The 22,554-nt window shown below is 37.3% G+C and overlaps 1 protein-coding gene across 3 annotated transcripts in view; it reads left to right on the top strand.

Annotated features, from left to right (window-relative positions):
• GRHL1 (grainyhead like transcription factor 1) overlaps positions 1-22,239 on the top strand; it is a 65,981-nt gene extending 43,742 nt beyond the window's left edge. For all 3 annotated transcript variants that reach the window (XM_081313693.1, XM_081313694.1, XM_081313692.1), the window contains exons 10-16: positions 2,511-2,598; positions 4,997-5,136; positions 6,274-6,311; positions 8,537-8,625; positions 12,608-12,693; positions 17,198-17,262; positions 19,432-22,239. In XM_081313693.1, the coding sequence (XP_081169819.1) occupies positions 2,511-2,598; positions 4,997-5,136; positions 6,274-6,311; positions 8,537-8,625; positions 12,608-12,693; positions 17,198-17,262; positions 19,432-19,546 (621 nt within the window). In that variant the 3' untranslated portion in view covers positions 19,547-22,239. The remainder of the gene's footprint in view (positions 1-2,510; positions 2,599-4,996; positions 5,137-6,273; positions 6,312-8,536; positions 8,626-12,607; positions 12,694-17,197; positions 17,263-19,431) is intronic.
• Positions 22,240-22,554: the final 315 nt, after the last annotated feature.

Here is a 22,554-nt window from a genome sequence, read left to right as displayed (position 1 = left end):
TCAAAACTCAGACATTTGGCAACTGACTCAGTTGCAGTGTCCCAGGATCATAGGATCAGCTTCCGACAGGTAAAGTGAATGGGGAAGCCAGATTCACTTAACAACTATGTTACTAACTTAACTGTAGTGATTCACTTAACAACTTTGACAAGAAAGGTCGTAAAACAGGGCAAAATTCACTTAACTGTCTCACTTAGCAACATACATTTTGGGCTCAATTGTGGCTGTAAGTTGAGGACTACTTGTAGGTAGGTAGGTAGGTAGATAGGTATGATGTATTGTGTATGTTTGTTCCACAGAGCACCTCCTGAGAGAGCTGAAATGCAAACAGAATTTTTTTTCAGCCCTTCACAGTTCCTGATTTGATTAACTGCATTCTACCTTTCATACAGTTAGTAGCCAAAGGCAGATTCCATCAGTTCTCCTCCCCTACCCCATTTTTTCCTCCTGCTTTGTTTATTATTTTGCACAGTGAAGAATCCTGGAGAACTAAAAACTCTGCACACTGTTTTATGACCTTGAATTAGTCCAAAATTACTATATATTCCTAACATAGTTTTTGGAATCTTTCTTATAGTCATGATGATTCTTTTCCTACTAGTATTCCTACTAATACACTGCACTTTCTGTTTCCAGTAGAAACACACGTAAACTGGATTTCCATTCTTCATACACACAGGACATTTAATAAATTTGAGTAACAGCCAACATGGATTTTGCTACTCCCTCTTAGATTCCACCTGTTAAATTTCATTTTATAATTGGTAGTATTTGGATTGTATTTTTATTTATTTCACAAATCCTGCCTAGATGATTTGTGCCCTTAAAATTGTGGTAATTTTAGTCCTGCTGATCTTTATTAAATAAATTGATTACATGACACAATTCTTGATCCAGGGAAACTCTAAACCCTGGTTATTTTCAGCTTTTAAGAACATAACACCGTACTTCATCTAGTCTGCCAACTTTGGCCTACTTGGTTTTTTTCCCAATGACTTTTGGCATTTCCACAACATTGGTTATCAAGTGGTCACTCTGTCCTATAAATTCTGTCTCCGTCAACAAAAAAGTAATGCCAAATTTAAGTGAGACATTGGGGAATAAGGCTTATCTGTTCAATCCGTGTTTAAGACTGCTTTAATCAAGATTGCTTTGAAAGAGACAAGAGCAGGCTAAAAGGAATTTGTAAAGCTCAGTTCAGATTTCAGCTTCTTTTGATCAGATGGCGTGATACAACCTGCCATTTCCTCAGGGGTTTCAAGCAATACATCTGGATTTTTTGCATGCTGTAGTCAATAATAAATCTCAATCTTTAATTTATTTTTTCATTTTAATGTAATGTTTATTATAGTATTTAATATTACCATATACTTTTATGTTTTTAATTCAGCTGTCTAAGCCCTGAAAACTTGTTTATAGACAAAGTTGGACATGTAGTACTTCTGTAGCCAGTTTAGACTAGTGGTTAAAGCATCACCTAGAAAGTGGGAGACTGAGTTCTAGTCTCGTATTAGCCATAAAAGCCAGTTAGGTGACTTTGTGCAAGTCACTTTGTTTCAGCCCAACTCATCTCACAGGGTTGTTCTGGTGGGGAAAATAGGAGAAGTGCTGGATATGTTCACCATCTTGAGTCATTTCTAAAAAATAAAAAGGCAGGATGGTAAATAAATAAACAGTAATGGTAGTGGTAATAGTAATAGCTAGGCACTTTTAAAGATTTGGTTTTTTAATCATTTAACCTACAGTTATAGATCAATTGTTTGTGTTCCCTAGAGAAACAACCATGTTTTTCAAGACTGCATTTTGTGCAATCAAATAGTCCCATCTCACTACCAACTATGTTTTCCTGCCCAGTCACCTGATGTTGCCTTCATCTCATGCCCAGCCCATAGCTGAGATAAATTTAAGTTGTCCTTAGATGTTCCAGATGATCTTCTTTCCCCTTGTTTTTGTTGTGGGTACAATCTGACCCATTTCATTGCCCTAGTGTTAGTGGCATGGTTAATGGCCTTTTATGGGGTAGGATCAGTACAAATCCTGTTGGTCACTTCAGCCTGGTGGGGCATTACCTCTTCCTCGCTGAGATAAGAAACATTTTGCTGTTCATAAAATTGGCACACAAATTATACTGCAATCTTTTAAAACAGGTTCAAATGTAGTTTACAAGTAAATGATGGTGTTCACCACTATTTCAAAGAATATATTTGTTGGGAAATTTGTTCATGGCCTTATAAAATGTCTTAATGGTCTGTCAGTAAGCTTACAGAGTAGGCCCTGATTTCCTAGGTCCCGATTTTCTTGGCCCTGATGCCCAAATGGTATGTGTGGGACTTAAGCTTCACCCATGATTATAGAAGTTTGCCTTAAAGTCATTGCAGCTTGACTAGCTTGTGTAGCGTCTGACTTCGGAAAGACTAGGGAAGCTGAACTCCAAAGGTGGATTTTAAAAAACAACAACTCAAGAAATGGACATTTTCTTTCCTTCCTTCCTTCCTTCCTTCCTTCCATAGGGAGCAGAGAGGAAGATCCGGGATGAAGAACGGAAACAGAGTAAAAGAAAAGGCAAATGCAGTGACCCCAGTTCTCAGCTGAATGCCTGTAAGTAGAAAATAAAGAGTGAGTGTCCTCTAATGGAGTGGAAATCGTCAAATAAACCTTATTTACTGTGCAAATGGGGACGCAGTGGCTCAGTGGGTTAGGACGCTGAGCTTGTCGATCAGAAGATCAGCAGTTTGGTGGGTGGAATCCCGAGTGCCGTGTAACAGAGTGAGCGCCTGTTACTCGTCCCAGCTTCTGCCAACCTAGCAGTTCGAAAGCACATAAAAATGCAAGTAGAAAAATAGGGACCACGACGGTGGGAAGGTAACAGCGTTCCGTGTGCCTTTGGCATCTAGTCATGCCGGCCACATGATCACGGAGACGTCCTCGGACAAGCGCTGGCTCTTCGGCTTTGAAACGGAGATGAGCACCGGCCCCTAGAGTCGGAAACAACTAGCACGCATTTGCGGGGGAACCTTTACCTTTACCTTACTGTGCAAACCAGATACGAACAAACCTTTTTATTTTTTATTTTGTTTTTGAGAAAAAGAAAGTTTCCTACATTGACTAGGGATAATTAAGTTACTGGTTCCATTGGTTCAAGTTAAGAGGTAAAAATATTCCATTTGAAAAAGGAATAATGTAACCAAGTTGAATCTTTTTGGGGTAAGAGTAACATATATACAGGTCTATACCTACTGTATATCTATACCTATATTTATTTATGTCTAAAACTATAACTAGGGGTTGAACAGTTAAAGATTCTGAGCTTATCAGCTAGTTAAAGATGCTGAACTTGTCAGCTGAAAAACTGACAGCCTGGCTTTAAGACCCGAGTACCATGCAGTGGTGGAGCTCCCGTTACTTGTCCCAGCTCCTGCCCACCTAACAGTTGCAAAGCATGCAAATGCATGTAGATGAATAAGTATCACTTTGGTGGGAAGGTAACAGCATTCAGTGCACATTCGGCATATAGTCATGCTGGAACCTTTTCCAACGCTGGCTCCCTCGGATAAGAAACCAAGATGAGCACTGCTCCCTAGAGTCAAACATGACTTTACCTTTATCATTATGCCTTTATCTGTCTCTGGCTGAAAATTTATTAGTTTGCCAAATTTTACAAGATTTCAATGTTCTCGCATGAAATTTCAGGGAAGAATATCAAAAAATCAGATGGGATTTCAGTTTTTAAATATATAACATCTTATTGTAAAATATAGGAAATGTATGAGATTTGTCTTGCCATTTAAGATATTTTTTACCCCATGTCTGTGATCATAGTGAATTGTTTATCAAAATACAAAAGGCAGGATGTGAACAGACAAATGATAAACAAATAACAGACTTGCTTTATACGATAAGCATAATATTAAACTTTTGCATAGTTAAGAAATGGATTCAGAGCCAAACTGTAAGAGTGCCATGGGACAAAATAAATTAATGTCTGTCACTGAACTCGTAAGCTGTACTTTAATTGAAAGCTTCTTCTCACAGCAACCACTCAGAATTATTTTTGCAAATTGACAGATGCACACAACATGTACTAAACATATGGATGGGAAGAGAAGCAATGGTTATTTCTTTTATTTCTCAGTTGTCTGGAGTGGTTGGGAAGGGAATTTTGATGCTCAGGAATCTGGGGTACCTTTGGGGTTGGACACTGATTGGGTAATGCTTTTTTTGCCCTTTCCTATTGGTCAGCTGAAGGCGAATACTTAATGGCCCAGAATGTTCCCTCTTTGCTTGCGGGGTTTTATGGTTGAGGGGAAGGAAAGATGAGTCCAGCTTTCAAAGAATTGAGAAATACAAAAAGTGGCACGTGGAACAGCAATATGTATCAGTGGTGGAGAACGTCTTAGCTCCAGCCGCAATTTATATTGCTAAATACAGCTGTGTAAGAAGTGTGTATAGTCAAGGCTATGGTCTTCCCAGTTGCAATGTATGGCAGTGAAAGTTGGACCATAAGAAAGGCTGAGCGCCAAAGAATTGAGGCCTTTGAGCTATGGTGCTGGAGAAGACTCCTGCGAGTCCCTTGGACTGCAAGGCGATCAAACCAGTCAGTCCTAGAGGAGATCAACCCTGGCTGCTCTTTAGAAGGCCAGATCCTGAAGCTAAAACTCAAATACTTTGGCCACCTAATGAGAAGGAAGGACTCACTGGAGAAGAGCCTAATGCTGGGAAAGATTGAGGGCAATAGAAGAAGGGGACGACAGAGAATGAGGTGGCTGGATGGAGTCACGGAAGCAGTAGGCATGAGCCTAGATGGACTCCAGAAGATGGTAGAGGACAGGAAGGCCTGGAGGAACGTTGTCCAAGGGGTCGCGATGGGTCGGACACGACTTCGCAGCTAACAACAACAACAAAGAAGTTTAAAATTGAGCAGGCTTCACAATTCAGTGTTTTAAAAAGAAGACATTCTTAATTTTAAGAGCCCCTTATTTCTTTTCTTCCCTACCAGTTTCTGATGTCAAAGTACCCATGCTTCCCTCCCATAAGCGAACAGATATCACCATCTTCAAGCCATTTATGGATCTTGATACTCAGCCAGTTCTCTTCATACCTGATGTTCATTATTCAAATATTCAGCGTGGAGCTCATGTAAGTTTTCTTTCTTGCTAATTTTTGTCAAAGGAGGACAGCGATTTTAAAAAAGGGGGTGGGGGAGAGAGCGGATCCTTGTTATCTTAATTGTGTGCAATTAATTGGTTGCCCTTTTGGCAGTTTGAGAGACAGGCAATAATTCCTTGGCCTTTTTAAACATTGGATGGTGATACGGTATCCCTGGAGACGGAGGGCTTAGCATTACCTTTGCAGAGAGGATGTTTGGAGAATTAAGCAAAAGAGATATTTTAATGGAGATTATGCTGACCAGATAATTTAGAAAGCTTTAGGAACCACAAAAAGAAGCTGGACATGCAAGTGGCTTGCAAACCACTCACTTAAGATATATCTGTGTATTTTTCTTTTGTGAAAACCAAAGATTGATCCTGAAGGCAGCATTAATAAGGTTAACTCCGTTTTGATGCATTCTAACCTTGCAGAGGGGTTTTTTTTGGAAAATATTCTGTCTATATTGTCTTTATTTATATCGCAGTGTCATATACTGTACAGATGCACTAATTTAATTAATTAAATCATTTTATTTTTTGCAGCTAAAGAAATAATGCACTTTCTCATGCCAGAGCATCTCAATGAGACTTAAACTAGATGTTAAACTAGAGCAAATTTGACACAAAATAGAATTATAAACAGCAATAGACACCCTCTATATTTAAAAAACTTCACACAATTCTCAAAGCTGCAGTCCAGAAGATTAAAACAAACTCCCTTTGAAACAATTTCTATTTGTCATGAGTTAGCTGGAAATGAAAGAATACTTTGTATTGTATAGGGAATTAATCTTGGTTACCATCACATAAAAACTGAGCTCCAACTGGAAAAATAGTAAGACTACCATATGAAAGGTAGAAGCAAAACAAAAACAAAACACAGCATAAGCCAAGAACGCTTGGGAAACTGAGTAAATTCTTTGACACGAATAGAGGTTTTAGACTTTATTCAATGTGGTCTATTGCATTTATTTATTTAATGTAGTGGAATACCATTTAACTGGTCCACAGAAAAAAACATTGCGAAGGACAACAGTATAGCAGCATGCTTTGTGATGATGCTTATACTATTGATAACTTGTCAACATGGTTCTAGAGTATTTAAAATAGCTTCTTTCCCTTGTAGAGTTTTACTGTTGCATCTGATGAAATGGAGGGAGAAGGGTAAGTTCTCTTAGTATTTTTCTCACTCATGTTCCAATCATATTTACAGATTGCTCTAGCTATTTTTGTACCTGTTAAGTGGCTTTCTAACTGGGCCAGAATATGCAGTATAATACAGCATAGCCTTCCCCGTCTGGTGCTGTCTAGAAATATTGGACTATATTTTTATTTATTTATTTTAATTCCATTTATATCCCGCCCTTCTCCGAAGACTCAGGGCGGCTTACAAGCTTAGCAGTAGCCTTCATTCTATGTATAATGCCTGCTTATGAGGGCTTTCACACACACACCCCAAGCGGCATTATTACAAAGTCAGCTTAATTGCCCCCAACAATCTGGGTCCTCATTTTACCTACCTCGGAAGGATGGAAGGCTGAGTCAACCTATATGTAGTTCCTGTGGTCTTCTTTATTATATCAGTCCTGTTGTCGCTGTCCTGGTCAGAGATTGTAAGAATTTTACTTCTACCTGAACAGTTTCTCATTGGGCTAGTAAATTATTTTACATCATACCGGTAGTGCTTGAGTTACAACAGTTTATTTAGTGACCTTTAAAGTTACAACAGCACTGAAGAGGGACCGATGACTGTTTTTCACACTTATGACCATTGCAGCCTCTCCATGGTCATGTGATCAATCTTCTGCCACTCAGTAACTAACACACATTTTATGATGGTTGCAGTGTCCCTTGGTTATGTGATTGTCTTTTGTGACCTCTTGACAAGCAAAGTCAATGGGGAAGCCAGATCTCACTTAACAACCATGTTACTGCCTTAACAACTGCAGTGATTCCCTTAACAGCTGTGGCAAGAAAGGTTGTGAAATGGGGCAAAGTTCACTTAACAACAAAGTTTCACTTAGCAACAGAAACTTTGAGCTCAATTGTGGTCAAGCACTACCTATAGTAAGTCAAGGATTACCTGTAAGAAGAAGAAGGAGGAGGAGGAGGAGGAGGAGGAGGAGGAGGAGGAGGAGGAGGAGGAGAAGAAAAAGAAAAAGAAGAAGAAGAAGAAGAAGAAGAAGAAGAAGAAGAAGAAGAAGAAGAAGAAGAAGAAGAAGAAGAAGAAAAAGAAGAAAAAGAAGAAAAAGAAGAAAGAAGAAACTGTTCTCCATATTTGCTTTTTAAATCTTTCTCCAACTATAGAGTGTGGCATCAGAGAAGCCAACAAACATTTCAGTTTTGGAAAAGTAATCATTCCTCATGCATCCTTTATGCCATTCTCAGACTGACTCTACTTCTGTGATCGTGTCTCCTTGTTACCAATGGCTAGTTCAGCCAGTTTATTACCATCTCATCTGCAATGCAGAAGGATTCAGTCAGAAGACAGTTTTCAGATATGGATGAATCACCTTGACTTCCGCACTTGTACCTGTTAGTTTATTCTATAGCAATAAACAATGACGCCTTCCTGTCTGTATTGACAGGGAATTATGCCATGCAGAATAAAGTTTGCAAATACACCAGCTGATTTATGTGTATTCTCAATTTTCTGTTCAGTGCAACCTTGTGAACAGTTTAATGCTTGGGCTGCAGCATGGGGGAAAGTCAGTGACTCAGCGGAAGAGTACTTCTTTTGCATGAGGTAGTTTCAGGTTAATTTGCCAACACATCTAGTGAATGGATTTCCAGTTAATAGTTGTTGAGGAACAGACTGTCTGGCCAGTGTTCTCTAATTGGATAAGTTGATCACAAATCTAAACTCCATATAAGGAAAGTAGGTACTGAGATGAGCATATGAAAAGATATATTTTACTTTTCTGCAATGCCAACATTATGTGGCTTTTTTATTTACTGTAGTTATAGCCTGCCTTTTCTTTGAATGCCCAAGGATGAGCTGAGAGATAGTGAGTGGCTTAAAGTCACCCAGTGAGTTTGCATGGCTGATGTTGGATTGTAACCTGGCTCTCCCCATTCTAGTTCTTAGTTATGAAATCATACTGACATAATGTGATAGCCTAATTTCAGGACCCTTACAATAAAATGAAGGCCCTTCTAGCAGTTAACAGAAGTGTGTTAAACATATTCTCTCTTGATTATATTGGTTATTAGCATCTTAACTAGATGCTTAACTGAAATGGGATAACTAGAGGATCTTGGAATTTTATATTCTCAGCTCATTTCTCTTCAATGCCTTAAAATGTTTAGGGACACTCCTCTGCCTGGTGATTGCAGTAATGCTAAAATGTTGCTTGGGTTGGTTAATGGATTGGCTGATTTTCTTCCAGGTCTACCATGAAGAGGGGGGCTTACATAAATGAAGATGAATTTGCTGCTAGTCCAATTAAGATATCCCGAATAGAAGAACCAAAAAGAGGTAATCCATTCCTCAAGGGATTTTGGTTGTTATTAAATTTACTTTATATTTCATCTTTCTGCTTTAATAAGCATTCAAAACAGCTTACAGTAGGAAAACCAAATACAAACCCGAACAATAGAATTGAGACTAAATCAGTATAATCGTTCAGTCTGTCAAAAGAATTGTATTTTTGGCATTTTTCTAATTACTGGAAGAGTGGGGGCTAAATACATCTCCTACCCATAGTTGGGGATCAGAGGAGTCCTCCTCTTTTATGTACTAGATAGCTGAGCTTCTGGGAGTGTGGTCTTCTTTTAACACTGTAAGCCACCTGGAGCCAGGTGAGCAGCTGTATAAATTTATTTAATAAATAAATCTTCAAAAGGGTCTTTCCTACTAAATAATTAAGCAGGTTCTCTAGTGAGACAAGTGATCCCTCAGACAGGCCCAAAGATATTCAGAACTGTATTATAATGCAGGGGTCCCCAACCCCAGATCCATGGACCAGCCCTGGGCCGCAGCATGCCAGAAACCAGGCTGCGCAAACAAGCAAAGCCCCATCCATGGGATGCAGACAGTACATGAAACCATGCCCCCTCCAGTCCACAGAAAAACCTCTCTCCATGGAGCTGGTCCCTGGTGTTCAAAAGGTTGGGGACCTTTGTTATAATGGAGAAGACCAGGATCTTAAATAGTGCTGGGTTGGCAATTAGCAGGCAACCTCAGTGAGGATCATTCAGTACAAATCTTTTGTACAGTTATGTCTAAGCAATCTCAGCCTGGACATGGAAGCCCTCCAAGAAAAGAGGTCTGGGGCTGTCCAGTGCTAAGCCAAAGGTCACCCCAAATTATTCAGGAGGAGAGACTTTTGTGACTGTTGTTGTCTCTACGCTGTCTCAGCCACTCAAACAGAGCAACTAGCACTTAGAATTGGAAGATTGTTGGATGGAGCATTGGATCAGTAGGAGAGAAGTCCTGTTGACTATAACGTATGCTTGCCACCCATAGCCTGCTGCATCACAAATTAGGCAATTGCTTGAAGAGCTCTCAGACAGGCCTCTATCACTTGCCAGGTCCGTGCTTTCATTCAAGATTGCACCCTAGATAATAGATGTTACACTAGCAACTTATCTGCCAGTAAAAAAAACAGGTGGGTCAGAGGGCTTACCTTCATTGCTTTCTTGATTGCCTTGGTTAGACTGCAACCTGAAAGGAAGGCCTCTTTCCCCTGAAATGGCCAAGTAGCAGTTTCCTACCATTTTGCCTCCTGTCAGTTATATATAAAAATATTTTCCTCCCAGTCATGTTCCATTCCTCATTTCCCCTCATCTTCTTGGCACATCTCCCAACCCCAAACCAGGTGATTAATAAATCATCAAGATAGACCAAACTTTGCCTTGTTAGAACTTTGCTTATGCATGACATTGAATTGGTTGATCCAGTTTGGACTTATACAGCTTCTGCAAGAGGCATGGGGCAAGCTAACTATAGCCCCTGGGGCCAAGTCCTACCGTATCTCTGTGATGTGCTAATCAGAGGGCCTCCAGCCTGCAGGTTTTAAACAAGGATTTCATGGTATTAAAAAAAAAGTATCATCGAGAAATTGGTGCTGCAAGAGGTATTTTGCCTTAGTATTATGGGAAAAACTCTTCACTGCATACAAGCTAGTATGCTGTAGTAAATACACTGGATTAAGAGTCAAGAGAACCGGGTCAAGTGCACCTCAGTTATAGAAGGTCACTGGGTTATTTTGTCCGAATGTCTTTCGGTCCTACTCTATCTCGTAAGTTTAATGTAGGGGAAAAAAATAGGAGGAAGATGAATATATTCTCAACCTAGAATTCCCAAATAGTTGTTGAATACACAGCTAATAAATAAATACACTCAGATTGCATAGAAAGATCCCAAAGTTGCTATTTTTTCCTTCTCCTTTCCTTTCCTGATACCGAATGAATATGTGGATACAAGATACCTTTGGAGTGGCCTTACTTAACATTAACCTCTTATGTATAAGCAATCATTTGATTAACTAGTCAGGAAGAAGATGAGAAAGAATTGAGCTGGAGTTCCTATAATGTTTTACAGAAGAGCCCGTAGACCTAGGCACTCATGAGAAATAAGACCTTGTCTAAGTAGCGTGTACTTGGGAGTCAGGTCCAAAGTCCAAAAGCAGCTAAGTCAAGAAGAATGTCACATTTTCTCCCTGTGACTTTTCAACAAGGCAAGCGCTGTCAGTTGGCTTGTTTTTCTCTTTTGGTGCAAGTCACAAAATGAGTCACTAGTTTTTGTTGAGAATTCAAGAACCTTATCTGTGTATTCTTTCAGACCTCACTTCTCCTTAAAAACTCCTTCGCTTCAAGGATTTTTTTTCCCTGACTCACTTTGGAGTTTTGAACTCGCCCTTGTTGATTGACATGTTGTTAATATAACAGTAGCACACCTATGATTTAGATTATGCTATCATACAGAGCAAAGAGGACTTTGATATCAGTTGTTTGGGAGAAGTAAATTGAGGACTAATCAATATATTACGTTGAACTTTCTGGCTTTAAGTGAGCTTAGTCTCATCAGTTTTTTCAGAACAAGATACAAAAATTGTAAAGAAAAGCAAAGCCTGATTACATTCTAATTTATTTGAGTATCTAACTACAAGAGGGGGAAAATCCTCAGTTTTTCCTGGTAAGGCTAGGAAAGCTTTTTTTTTATACCTGGCAAACAATGCCTGTCGGGTTAGACAATATTACACTCGTCTGTCAGTATTTTTCAATCTTGTTGACTTCAAGATGTATGGAGTTCAGCTCCCAGAATTCCCTAACATGCCATCTGAGAAATTCTGGGGAGTTAGGAGTTAAGTCCACACATCTGGAAGTTGCCAAGTTGAAAAACACTGGACTAGATGGGCCAACATTTTAATTCAGCATAAAGCAGATTCCTGTACTCTTAGCCACATGTTAATTAACTAGTGTGTTTCTTCAAAATACGAATTGAAGTATAGCAGCATAATTGTAGAGTCCCTTGTACGGTATGTTGAACCTCTTTAGGCCGTATACTTGCACATGATTCTTGTCCTAATGGAGCAAGGGTACAGATGCTGCCACTCTCCCCTAAAACATGGTTATATCCTGTAGAGACTCCTCCCCCTCTGTTGCTGAGTTGCATGTCTAACTTGACAGAAGGGGGGAAAAATGTAAGCACATGATAATTGTGTTTAACTGGATTAATTTAGTGAGACTTCTGATTGTCAGAAGGTTCAACTCCATCCTAGATTACTACCAGGCATCACTTTTTCTTACAGGGAATATTTTCTTTTGAAAGTAAGTAGAAGTTTAAAGGTTTTTTTTCCCTAACTTAAAAAATATTTATGTTTACATTATTAAAGATCAGTAATGTATTTTAATCTCTACAGTTTATTCCGTGATAACACAAAGTCCTTGTTAATTGTCTAGGCAATGTTGAAACGCACGTAATATATTAATAATGGAAGGATGAATAGCAATAAGTTGGAAGCACTGAGCTCTTCCTTCACAATCTTTTATGCGTTTTTAGTTTATTTTTTTTAAAAAAACGGACTTAAATATAGCAGTGGCTTGACTTCTAAATCCCATCCTCCTTTGCACAATCAATTCCCTTCAGTATATTTGAGGAACCACTGAACAAACTGAAGGAAAAAAAAATCAAGTACCAGAGTGTTAATTGGCTCATTGTTCAGAACAAACGTTCTGCCTGCTGCCAGCGGCAGTGGAGGTTAATTTACAGGGGACTAGAGGCCAGACTATGCTATACTGTACTGTGGTGACATAATCTGGAGTGTGTTTAACTAAGCATTGGGAAAGGGTGTGTATATACTGTATTCTGCCTTGCTTTGTCAAAGCAAAATAAGGCCAGTGCAATATTAAACGTACTATTTGTACATTTTGTCACCTGCTTTTGGCAAACAGAGAAAATAGTGTTTATAATTTATTTTATTTTATTTTATTTGCTTTTTTTACCTTTCTTTTAGTGTTGTTGTATGTCCGGAAAGAATCAGAAGAAGTATTTGATGCACTTATGCTTAAAGTTCCATCTCTGAAAGGTCTTATCGAAGCTGTAAGTTGTAAGGATTTTTATTATCATACTTGAAGAAAAAAATGGAGAAACCTACATATCTTCTTCTTTGTACTTAATCTAAATAGCTACTGTATTCTTTCTAAGTGTAGGATTTTCAAGTGCCTGAATTCTTACAAAAAATTTGGACTTCCATTCTTATTGTGTGTTACCATAGAGCAGGGGTCCCCAACCCCTGGTCCATGGGCCGGTATCGGGGCATGGCATACCAGCAACCAGTCTGCACAAATAAGCAAAAACCCATCTGCGGGATGCAGGCAGCACACAAAACCATGCACTCTCCCATCCATGGAAAAACCTTTCTCCACAGAACCGGTCTCTGGTGCCCCAAAGGTTGGGGACCTCTGGCATAGAACATGCACCTTCTAGTTGGTGGGATTCAAGCAACAGTATTATTTCTAGCTGGGATATCCTATCTTGCATAGAAACGTATAAGCACGCTTAGGATAACATTTGAACCTGACCACTAGTGTGTTTATGGATGGCCAGGAATACAGTGTCTCTATCTTCCTAAAAAGAATTATGTGAAAACCTTAATTGACTATAACCATAATGGAAGACAGAAGTCAATATTTATAGGACTGCCTGGTGCTAATCGTGGCATATGGAAAATAGGGATTTGTGCTTCGACTCACGCTATTTAATGGAAGTATAACAATTGTAATGTTATACAGTATAACAATATAACATTGGCTGGGTATGCGAGCAGAAACATAAGAGTTGAATAAAGTGGAATGGTGTACTTAAGAATTATATCAATAATGAATGAGTGTTGAATGAATATAGATTGAAAACAAAAAACTGAGTGATCGATACAGAAACATTTCAGAGCCATGCCTGTTTCATGATTAGTTTGTGTTTATAAGGCTGTTCAAGGGCTATTCTTATGCTACTTTGTTGCTTTAATTTTGGTAGTTTTTATTGTTTTCACTCTCTTTTAATTGTTAGCTGCCCAGAGTCATGTATATGAGATAGGCGGCCTATGAATTATTAAATAAAAAATAACTGATGTTTGAACATTTAGAGAGAGTGCGAGAGGTTCAATTTGCAAATCAAATAAAGAACGGAAGAATGGAAAGGTTGAGAAACAGGAGTCATGACTGAATGGGGATGAGGAGAGAAAGAGGGAAATAAGAAATTTTAAATTCGAAAGATGGTTAATGTGAATACTGTAGTAGATGCAAGGGTAGTTTGCAAGGATAGAAAGATATGGACAAGTATAGTAAAGGGTATTAACTATATTTTGTTATATTTCATTTTCTTTTTCTCACTTCACACCTTATTTTCATTGGTGTACTATTTTTTTCTCTCTGTTCTGTATGTGGCCTAAGATTGCCTATCCCAAAAGGAAATAGAATGATGGGTATATATTTACAGTAATTAATTTTAATTTTGCTGGGCATCTATTTTCATTGGTAGGTAATGTTATTTATTCACTTGTTAAGCCAAATGCACATTTGGGAGGAAATACAAAGACTAGAGAATAATTTTAGATTTTTCTAATTGATATATAAACCAGACAGGCTAAACCAATTTCTTTCTAGCACTCTATCTATGCTAACATAGTTTGTGAAGAAGACACATATTCAGGGATTAGAAGGAACAAGACAAAGTACTGGTAATACTTTTAATCCACACAGCCCTCTGAGAGCAGGGAAGGGCACCAATGTAATTTTTAGAAGACCTACAGATTGTATTCAGTCATATTGATCATCCAAGAAGTGGTTTTTATCTGGAGAAAATTTAGTTGTCTGAATTTTCACTTTCCTTAGAAAATGAATTCTGTTTGGCAAGCAACTTCTGTAACTGCAAGTTTCAGAAATGTAACTTTTTCCACCCCAAATTTAGCATTCATTATCAAGAAATGTATATTGTAAGTTGAATTATATGTTCATCACAGTTTCATCACATTTCATTACATTTTTAAAGTATACATTTTATTTCTCTTTCTTTTATCTCTATCCCATGCTGCAAAACTGGATGAAGACATTTTTTGCATATGCATCTTCATGGTCATAGGTATATGTAAATTCTACTATAAAAAGACAGAATCAATGAAAAACTGAAAATTAAAAAAAATGTCGAAGTTGTTAACATGGGAGATATATAAGAAAAGCTTTATTTAGGCTACTTTCACTGGACTGGTACATATTTACCAGTACTTGGTATTCAGTAAGTTTAACAGGACTGATTTCTAGAATGTTGGTTTTAGAGTTGAATCCGACTCTCTGATCTGACCCTGTTCCCAAACCCTATACTTTCTCTGAAATTGATACAGAACCCCTGTGGACAGGATTTAGCTGCCATAAGTCTGTCTATAAAATAACAGATAGTCAGTTTGGATGTGTCTGGGTCAGGGATAGGTAACCTTGGCTCTTTTATGACTCGTGGACTTCAACTCCCAGAATTCCTGAGCCAGCATGGAATTCTGGGAGTTGAAGTCCACAAGTTATAAAAGAGCCAAGGTTGCCTACCCCTGGTCTGGGTGGAGATGAAGACGGAAAGCCATCCTGGAGAATTAACTGTATTAGCTCTATGTATCTGCTGCTTTTACATTTGTCAATATATTGCGTGACCATTCTTTGTGCAAACTAGGTGTTAGTCATAGAGATTTGCTTGATATTACCCACTGGCTTTAACAAAAATGCTCCTAAAGTTTTTCAGATGCAATTAGCACAACATCAGAATGGCATTTTGCACTTATTTTCTCAGTTCTCATAGTAATCCAGGACCTCTAATGGGGTGGGGGTGGGGAAAACAGGACACTGAGATGGGTTCTCCGTGGAAGCCAATCAGTACTCCCCTCCATTCATCTCACTTTATGAGGGTTCCATGCATCAGAAAGGGTACAGGTAGTCCTTGACTTATGACCACAATTGAATCCAAAATTTATGTTGCTAAGTGAAACATTGGTTGTTGCCTCATTTTACGACCTTCCTTGTCACAGTTGTTAACTGAATCACTACAGTTGTTAAATTAGTAACAGTTCTTAAGTGAATTTGGCTTCCCCATTGACTTAGCTTGTCAGAAGGTGATAACAGGGCCCTGAGACACTGAAACCGTCATAAATACGAGTCAGTTGCCAAGCATCTGAATTTTGATCACATGACCACAGGGATGCTCCAATGATCATAAGTGTGAAAAACGGTCATAAGTCACTTTTTTAGTGGTGTAACTTCAAACAGTCACTAAATGAACTGTTGTAAGTCAAAGACTACCTGTATCCAATTCTCTTGTTGAATGACACTATTCAGAATTGCTCCAAGGATTGCTAGCTGAAAAGTTTATGAAATTGTCCAAGTCATTTATTTATTTAAAAGATTTATATGGCCACCCATCTTAAGCAACTCTGGGCGGCTCGCAGTAACAATACCTTTGCCACAATTCTTGTGGTTATAACAGTAGGAAAAGGTGAATCTGGAAAATGTCCTGTAATTCATTGGTGGAAAGAATTCACTTTTCTTATGACTGTATCATTTCCTTTTTTGTAAGAGGAATCACTTGCTTGAAATTTTTAGTCGTGTGAAATGCCCTCCAGAAACAGATTTATTAGAAATGGTGAAACAAAAATTATGGATTAAATTAATGTCAAATATTCAGCTTTGTGTAAAATTCAAGATAACTGAACATTTTGAATTAATTTAGTTATTTATTTAGTTATATGTAGACTTTGTGATACTATTGTTAATGAGTTGTGCACAGTTGTTGAGAAATTCAACAGTATATGTCAGAGATTAGTTCAGTTCAGATATCACACCAAATTGCAGCTAAAGAATTTTGCTTAATTCAGTCTGTTCTCTGACTTGGGAGGCCATAATTTGTGATCAGTGAGGAAACTAGAGTCTGAAACTATGATTTATAAACTAGATATTGTTAAATATTGGCTGGCTTGATGCATGAATCGATAAGACGTAGATACAACCAATGCTTTTTTTGTAAAAGAAAAAGGTGCCATACAACCCACCTTGCCTACCCTACAAGGTTCCATCCAAAAAAGGTGCTGGAACTCCGTTCTGAGAGTTCTATGACAAAAAAAGCCCTGGATACAACCATTCCTCCAGAAATTTCTGTTCTAATAAGAATGAACTCACAAAGTCAGAACGATTGCCATGAAAGTTAGCTGTGTGACTTTGGGCCATTCATTCTCTCTTGGTCCAACCTAGCTCACAGGGTTGGTCTTGTGGAAAAAATAGGAGAAGGGAGGTATGCTGGGTATGTTCGTTGCCTTGAGTTATTTGTAAAAATAATAAAGGTGAGATACAATACAAATAGAAATCAATAAAAATAGTCAATGACAGCATATGAGAATATTTATATTGTGCTCTTTTTTTGCTATATGTGATGGGAATTTAAATCATGATTTCAGTTCTAATGTACATTTTATCATAGGTATTAGCAAGTAATCCTGCTGTTGTGTATAGTATAAAAGTATTTTCCCTTCTGTGGTTCAAAGATTTAACCTTTTTAATTTGATTTTTATATTTAGATATCTGACAAATATGATGTCCCCTTGGACAAAATAGGAAAAGTCTTCAAGAAATGTAAAAAAGGGTGAGTATACATAAATTAAATTTTTCAATAGGTGTGCGGTTTTTATACTTTTCATCTTGCATACAGCCAGCTTCTCACTTCCCTCAATCTGTATCTTCTCCATTTTCGTTGAAAAGGAAGGGTGGCAGCAGCTTGCATATACTTTCATAATATCAAATTATTTACTTAGCAAACTGGGAGTTTTGTATTTAAGGCAGACTGCACATACCGTGAAGTTCTCAAAAAGCCAGAAATTTGGTTACAATAAAAAGTATTGTGAGAGGGAATAGCTTTTGTAATTGATGAATTTAATTATTATTAATAAGCTATGACTGATTATCGATAATTATTAACAATTATTAATTAACCAAAATAAGTTAACATGAAATGTATTTACAACATACAAAATAGTCCGATATTCTGTTTCCATTGTTTTAAAGGTTGTATAAATTACAAACATTTTTAAAGCAGAACATTACCTACACTTCTAGAACTTTTCTAGAACTGAACCTACTTTTCCATATCTGAGTATAACAAAAGCAGCTCTTTGCCAGAGGGTTTTTCCCAAAAATTAATGAAAAGAACCACATCTTTTGCCATATTTTAAAAAATGGAATATGGCTTAAGGTGTCCGGTTTGAGGGTATAACTAATCAATATTTTCTGCCATCACTATATATCAAAGTCCATTTAAGAATAACATTATGGGCCTCCAATTTTTTGGTTATCACCAATTAATATTCTCCTCAAAGTTAACTATGGTTATACCTTGATTTCCTGATTGATGATTTCACCCATTTCTATTACGGTAGTTTTAAGCCCCCCAAGTTTCTAATCCTTGGGTATACTCCATACAAATGAAAATATGTTCTTCTCATTATTGTATCTGAGCAGAGATTTATCTTTAATTCTCTCTCGCTCTTTCATTGGAGTCATGCAAAATGCGTAAATCATTTTGATATAATTTTCTCTAATCTAGGCAGGGAATGAGAATATGGACTTAGAAATCCAACTCTTGTTCTAATCTTCTTCCTCAATAACATTTTGTAAGAAATTTTCCTACACTGATTTTAATCTATCTGCTGATAGATTCCAATAAAGTAGGGTTCAATATAGATATTAATCATTTTACTTAGTTTACTGTGATTTAATTTTCCAAATAAGATATTTTTAATAGCTTGGATATTAGGTTACAACAGAAAAAGAGCACATTTGTAGCAAATAACGCCTTTTTCAATTGACATGTGAAAATTTTTGTTTTATCTGTTCCAGGAATTAAAAGATTGCCTTAGACCAGGGTTCCCCAACCTTTCTGGGTGGGTGGCCTGGTGGGAAAGGAAGGGGCAAGCACCTTTGTGTGTGCATGTGTATACATGCTAATGTGACTGCGCGTGCGTGTGCACGAACAGGGCCGTGAGCATGCATGCTCTGTAAATGGAGCTGCTAGTGCTGGGACATGGCTCGAATAGCACCAGCGTAAGGCTCATAGCTTGACTAACGCCGGTGCAAGGCTCATGGCTCATGCCTCGGCTAGTGCCAGCCAAAGGAGAACTGCATGCATGCATGAATGCACGCACGCACACACACACACACACACACACACACACACTGACCAGCCACTCACATGGCCTGGTGGGCAAGAGACCACAGCCCAGTAGTGGGCCACGGCCCATAAGTGGTTCCCAACCTTTTCTATACCCCACACCCCTAGAACACTTCTTACATTTCTAAGAGATCTTTGAGCTTTCAGAATTTTGATTCTGAAATTTAAGCTTGTTTATAGTTTGCAAATGACCTTTTTATTTACAGTGAACTAAAACAGGATAGGCTCCACGAGGTTAAAAAAAAAGGTTGATACCTATAGAAGTTATGACATTTACCTTAATGTCTTAGCGTTTTCAAGGTTTCTGGCTAATAGACTTATACTGCCTTGGACTGATTAAATTGCCTCCATGGCTTGCTTAGAAACTAGTCTATACTGGCATTTTTTGTCTTGTTAAGTGGAAAGTACAAAGTCTTTGCTTAATATAATATAATTTTCTCATTGAGAAGTGTGCATTACTTTGCTAGGCTAATCAGAATATTCTGCTGATTATGACAGTAGGTCCAAAGATGCTAACTTGTTTTGATTCTGACAGTTTTTGGTTCAGCTGTGATATGTCCTGTTCTTAATACCCCATTTTTTTCTTAGTATTTTAGTGAATATGGATGATAATATTGTGAAGCATTATTCCAATGAAGACACCTTCCAGTTACAGATAGAAGAAGCTGCTGGAACTTACAAACTCACTCTTACTGAAATCTGAAACCTAATTTGTTGGGCTCCTTGTGGGATCTTTCAGTGAAGGCTCTAAATACAAAACCTCTTGTTTTTGTCCTCAGGATGTAAATGTGTTTTTAAGGAAGAAGTCATTTTATTTTTCCAAACAAGAATACCTTTTTTAAAAAAATAAATAAATAAGAATTATCAATTGATAAATCAGGCCATTTGGCTGCAACACTGCACTTGAAACAGAAGAATAGACTTTGATTTTATTTATTTTTTTAAAATGGAATTTGCATATATAACCAAAGCACAATTAAAATGAACTTGTTATATTATCAACACATTCCCATATCCATTAAATATGTGTGTAAGTTTCTTTATCAGCTCAGAACCTCCAAACTCTTTGGTGCTTATAGGAGTTTCAGAAAAGTGTAGGACTGGATTGTTGTGATGTTTACAGCTGCCCAGAGCATGAGACTATAATTTTCTGCTACAATTTCTTGTTTCTTGCTTTGTGAAGAACTTTCTTTAACTATGTGTAGCCCACTGATGAAATATATGTATATATAAGTGCAGTGTATTTTGAAGGGTTGTAAATGTGTACATAGATTATATTATATATAATATTCAGGATATACAGTGGTATGATTAGATATCTATGTGCGTGCATAACACAAAGCATATGGTGAAGCCAACCTGAAAAGGCTATATGTATATAAATATATCACTAAGAAAAGCAATCTTGGTGCTAAATTAAATTTTTGTTGAGCATATTCAATCTCTTGTAAGGGAAAATAGGTAAAAGGACATTTTTGCATACTTTATTTAATTTCTTTTTATTATGATATGAAACTAGCTCATCTACCCAATGATTATAGTTAAAGAAGCATTAAGCATCAAAACGGGTTATTAGTGACTTTGGGCTTCAATTCTTACTGCAATTTCAAACACTATTATTTTCTTTGTTCCAAAATGTAGGTGCCTGCCACTTTAATACATGAAACAGAGATTGTTTTCTCACCATTTTCCATTATAAATTAGAGTCCATTTGCAAGATCTATGGCATAGATGCTTCCAAAAATAAGCTCTGCAAGCTGCTAGCAAACAATAATGCTGGTTCATTTAACAGGTTAGGACATTAAGTGGTTTGTTTTCTGCAGAGATTTCCAAGCTATGCAAACCCCAAAATGGCAGTTTAAGAAGACTGTAATTTAGTCAACAAAAAGTTATTACAAAAAACATAACTTAAGACAATATGTGAGCCAGACAGCATAATGGGATTCCTAATGGAGTCCACCCACACTGCAATGCCAGTGCTAGTTGCACAAGTGTGAAATGAATTCAGTATATGTTTTGAGGAGAAACTGATGTAGTCAATCAGGAGACAGACATTACCTACTACAACTAGCCAATAGGCTACTTGTTATTTCTTTTTATTTGGGCTACATGTTTATTTTGCAATATTATTCAAAGTATTGATCATGATATCTATGAATATCCTAAGCCAAGATATGTGACCTTACATTTACTCTTGATTCCTTATGGTCAGACTCCTACTTTATTTAATATGGTTAGGTTTGTATATTGCTTTTATTAATCACTTTGAATGTCTTTTATAGGGCTCAAAAATATTTTGGGCAAATATAAACATTAATAATAGCAGAGAGAAAAAAACATCCACATGAAGCTCATTTCAAAATGGCATTCAAGTGATAAACCTGCATTGTTGGCTGGCTCATGACTTTTCTGTCACAGCCTTCCCCAACCTCCTGACATGTTGGCTAGGATAATGCAAATTGCAATACCGAGTTTAGACAGCATGAAGCTGAGAAGGTTAGTTCTTCAACAGGCTAGCTAGCACATAGTTTTGTCTGGAATTTTGAACACTTAGGCTCTTTGCTATTTGATTTCTTTATCTATTGTGTGCAGTTCTTATTACCACTATTATTATTATAATTATTATTAGTATTATGTATATTGCATAGCAATAGAATCCTGAGAAATGTTGAACAGATTGTTTATGTTGAAGCAAACCCAAAAAGAATCCTTCCTAAAAGAAAAACCTAATAATTTTAATAAACTCTAGTAACTGTAAATAATCATGCATTTACAGATTAAAGATTAAATAGATCTTGTTGATGAAAACTGAATATGCTCTCATTAATAATTCAGAATTGGAAGGAATATATTGTATCAAGAGAATTTTTGTATCTGTAAACAGGCATGACAATTTCTGTCTTTTGTAGAAAATTGAGGTTTTGCTACAGATAAAAATGAGTAAATATAAGATGTTTCTCTATTAAGAATGAATGCACTCATGGTTATATTTATATGTAATGTATGAATTAAACTGTTGATTTATTTTGTGGGACACGGGGCTTTTAGCCATAGCCATATTTGTAGAGTTCAATTGAAGTGATTTTGCCCATGTTTGCTTTTATGTCTCTGTGTAATTGAATATTTGCGGTAAGGCAAGATCAATTAAATTTTATATGTCCATTTGTAATCATTCAGTTAACTTTGAGTGATATTTGTTATAAGTTGAGGTGGGTGTTTACTCAAAGCAAGGAAAAGCCACACAATGCTCACAGATATCTAAAACTGAAATCTTGTTTTCCTTCACTTCTGCTTCACAGCTTTTTTTGAAAATAGAAAGTTCTTCTGGATAATAAAATTATTTAAAGAGCCAAAAAGAGATGATGAGAGATATTAAACATGTTTAGTGTAATCCTATTCTATATCTTTGCCATGAAAACCCTATGGACAGTACCAAAAGGCAAAACGATATGACGCTGGAAGATGAGCCCCTCAGGTCGGAAGGCGTCCAATATGCTACTGGGGAAGAGCAGAGGGCTAGTACTAGTAGCTCCAGAAAGAATGAAGCGACTGGGCCAAAGCCGAAAGGACGCTCAGCTGTGGATATGACTGGTGGTGAAAGGAAAGTCCAATGCTGTAAAGATTTTTTCTCCATAGGAACCTGGAATGTAAGATCCATGAACCAAGGCAAGCTGGACGTGGTCAAACAAGAGATGACAAGACTGAACATCG

Source organism: Vipera berus (assembly GCF_964194415.1).
Source record: "Vipera berus genome assembly, chromosome: 1".
NCBI lineage: Eukaryota > Metazoa > Chordata > Lepidosauria > Squamata > Viperidae > Vipera > Vipera berus.
This window is presented reverse-complemented; position numbering and strand designations above follow the sequence as displayed.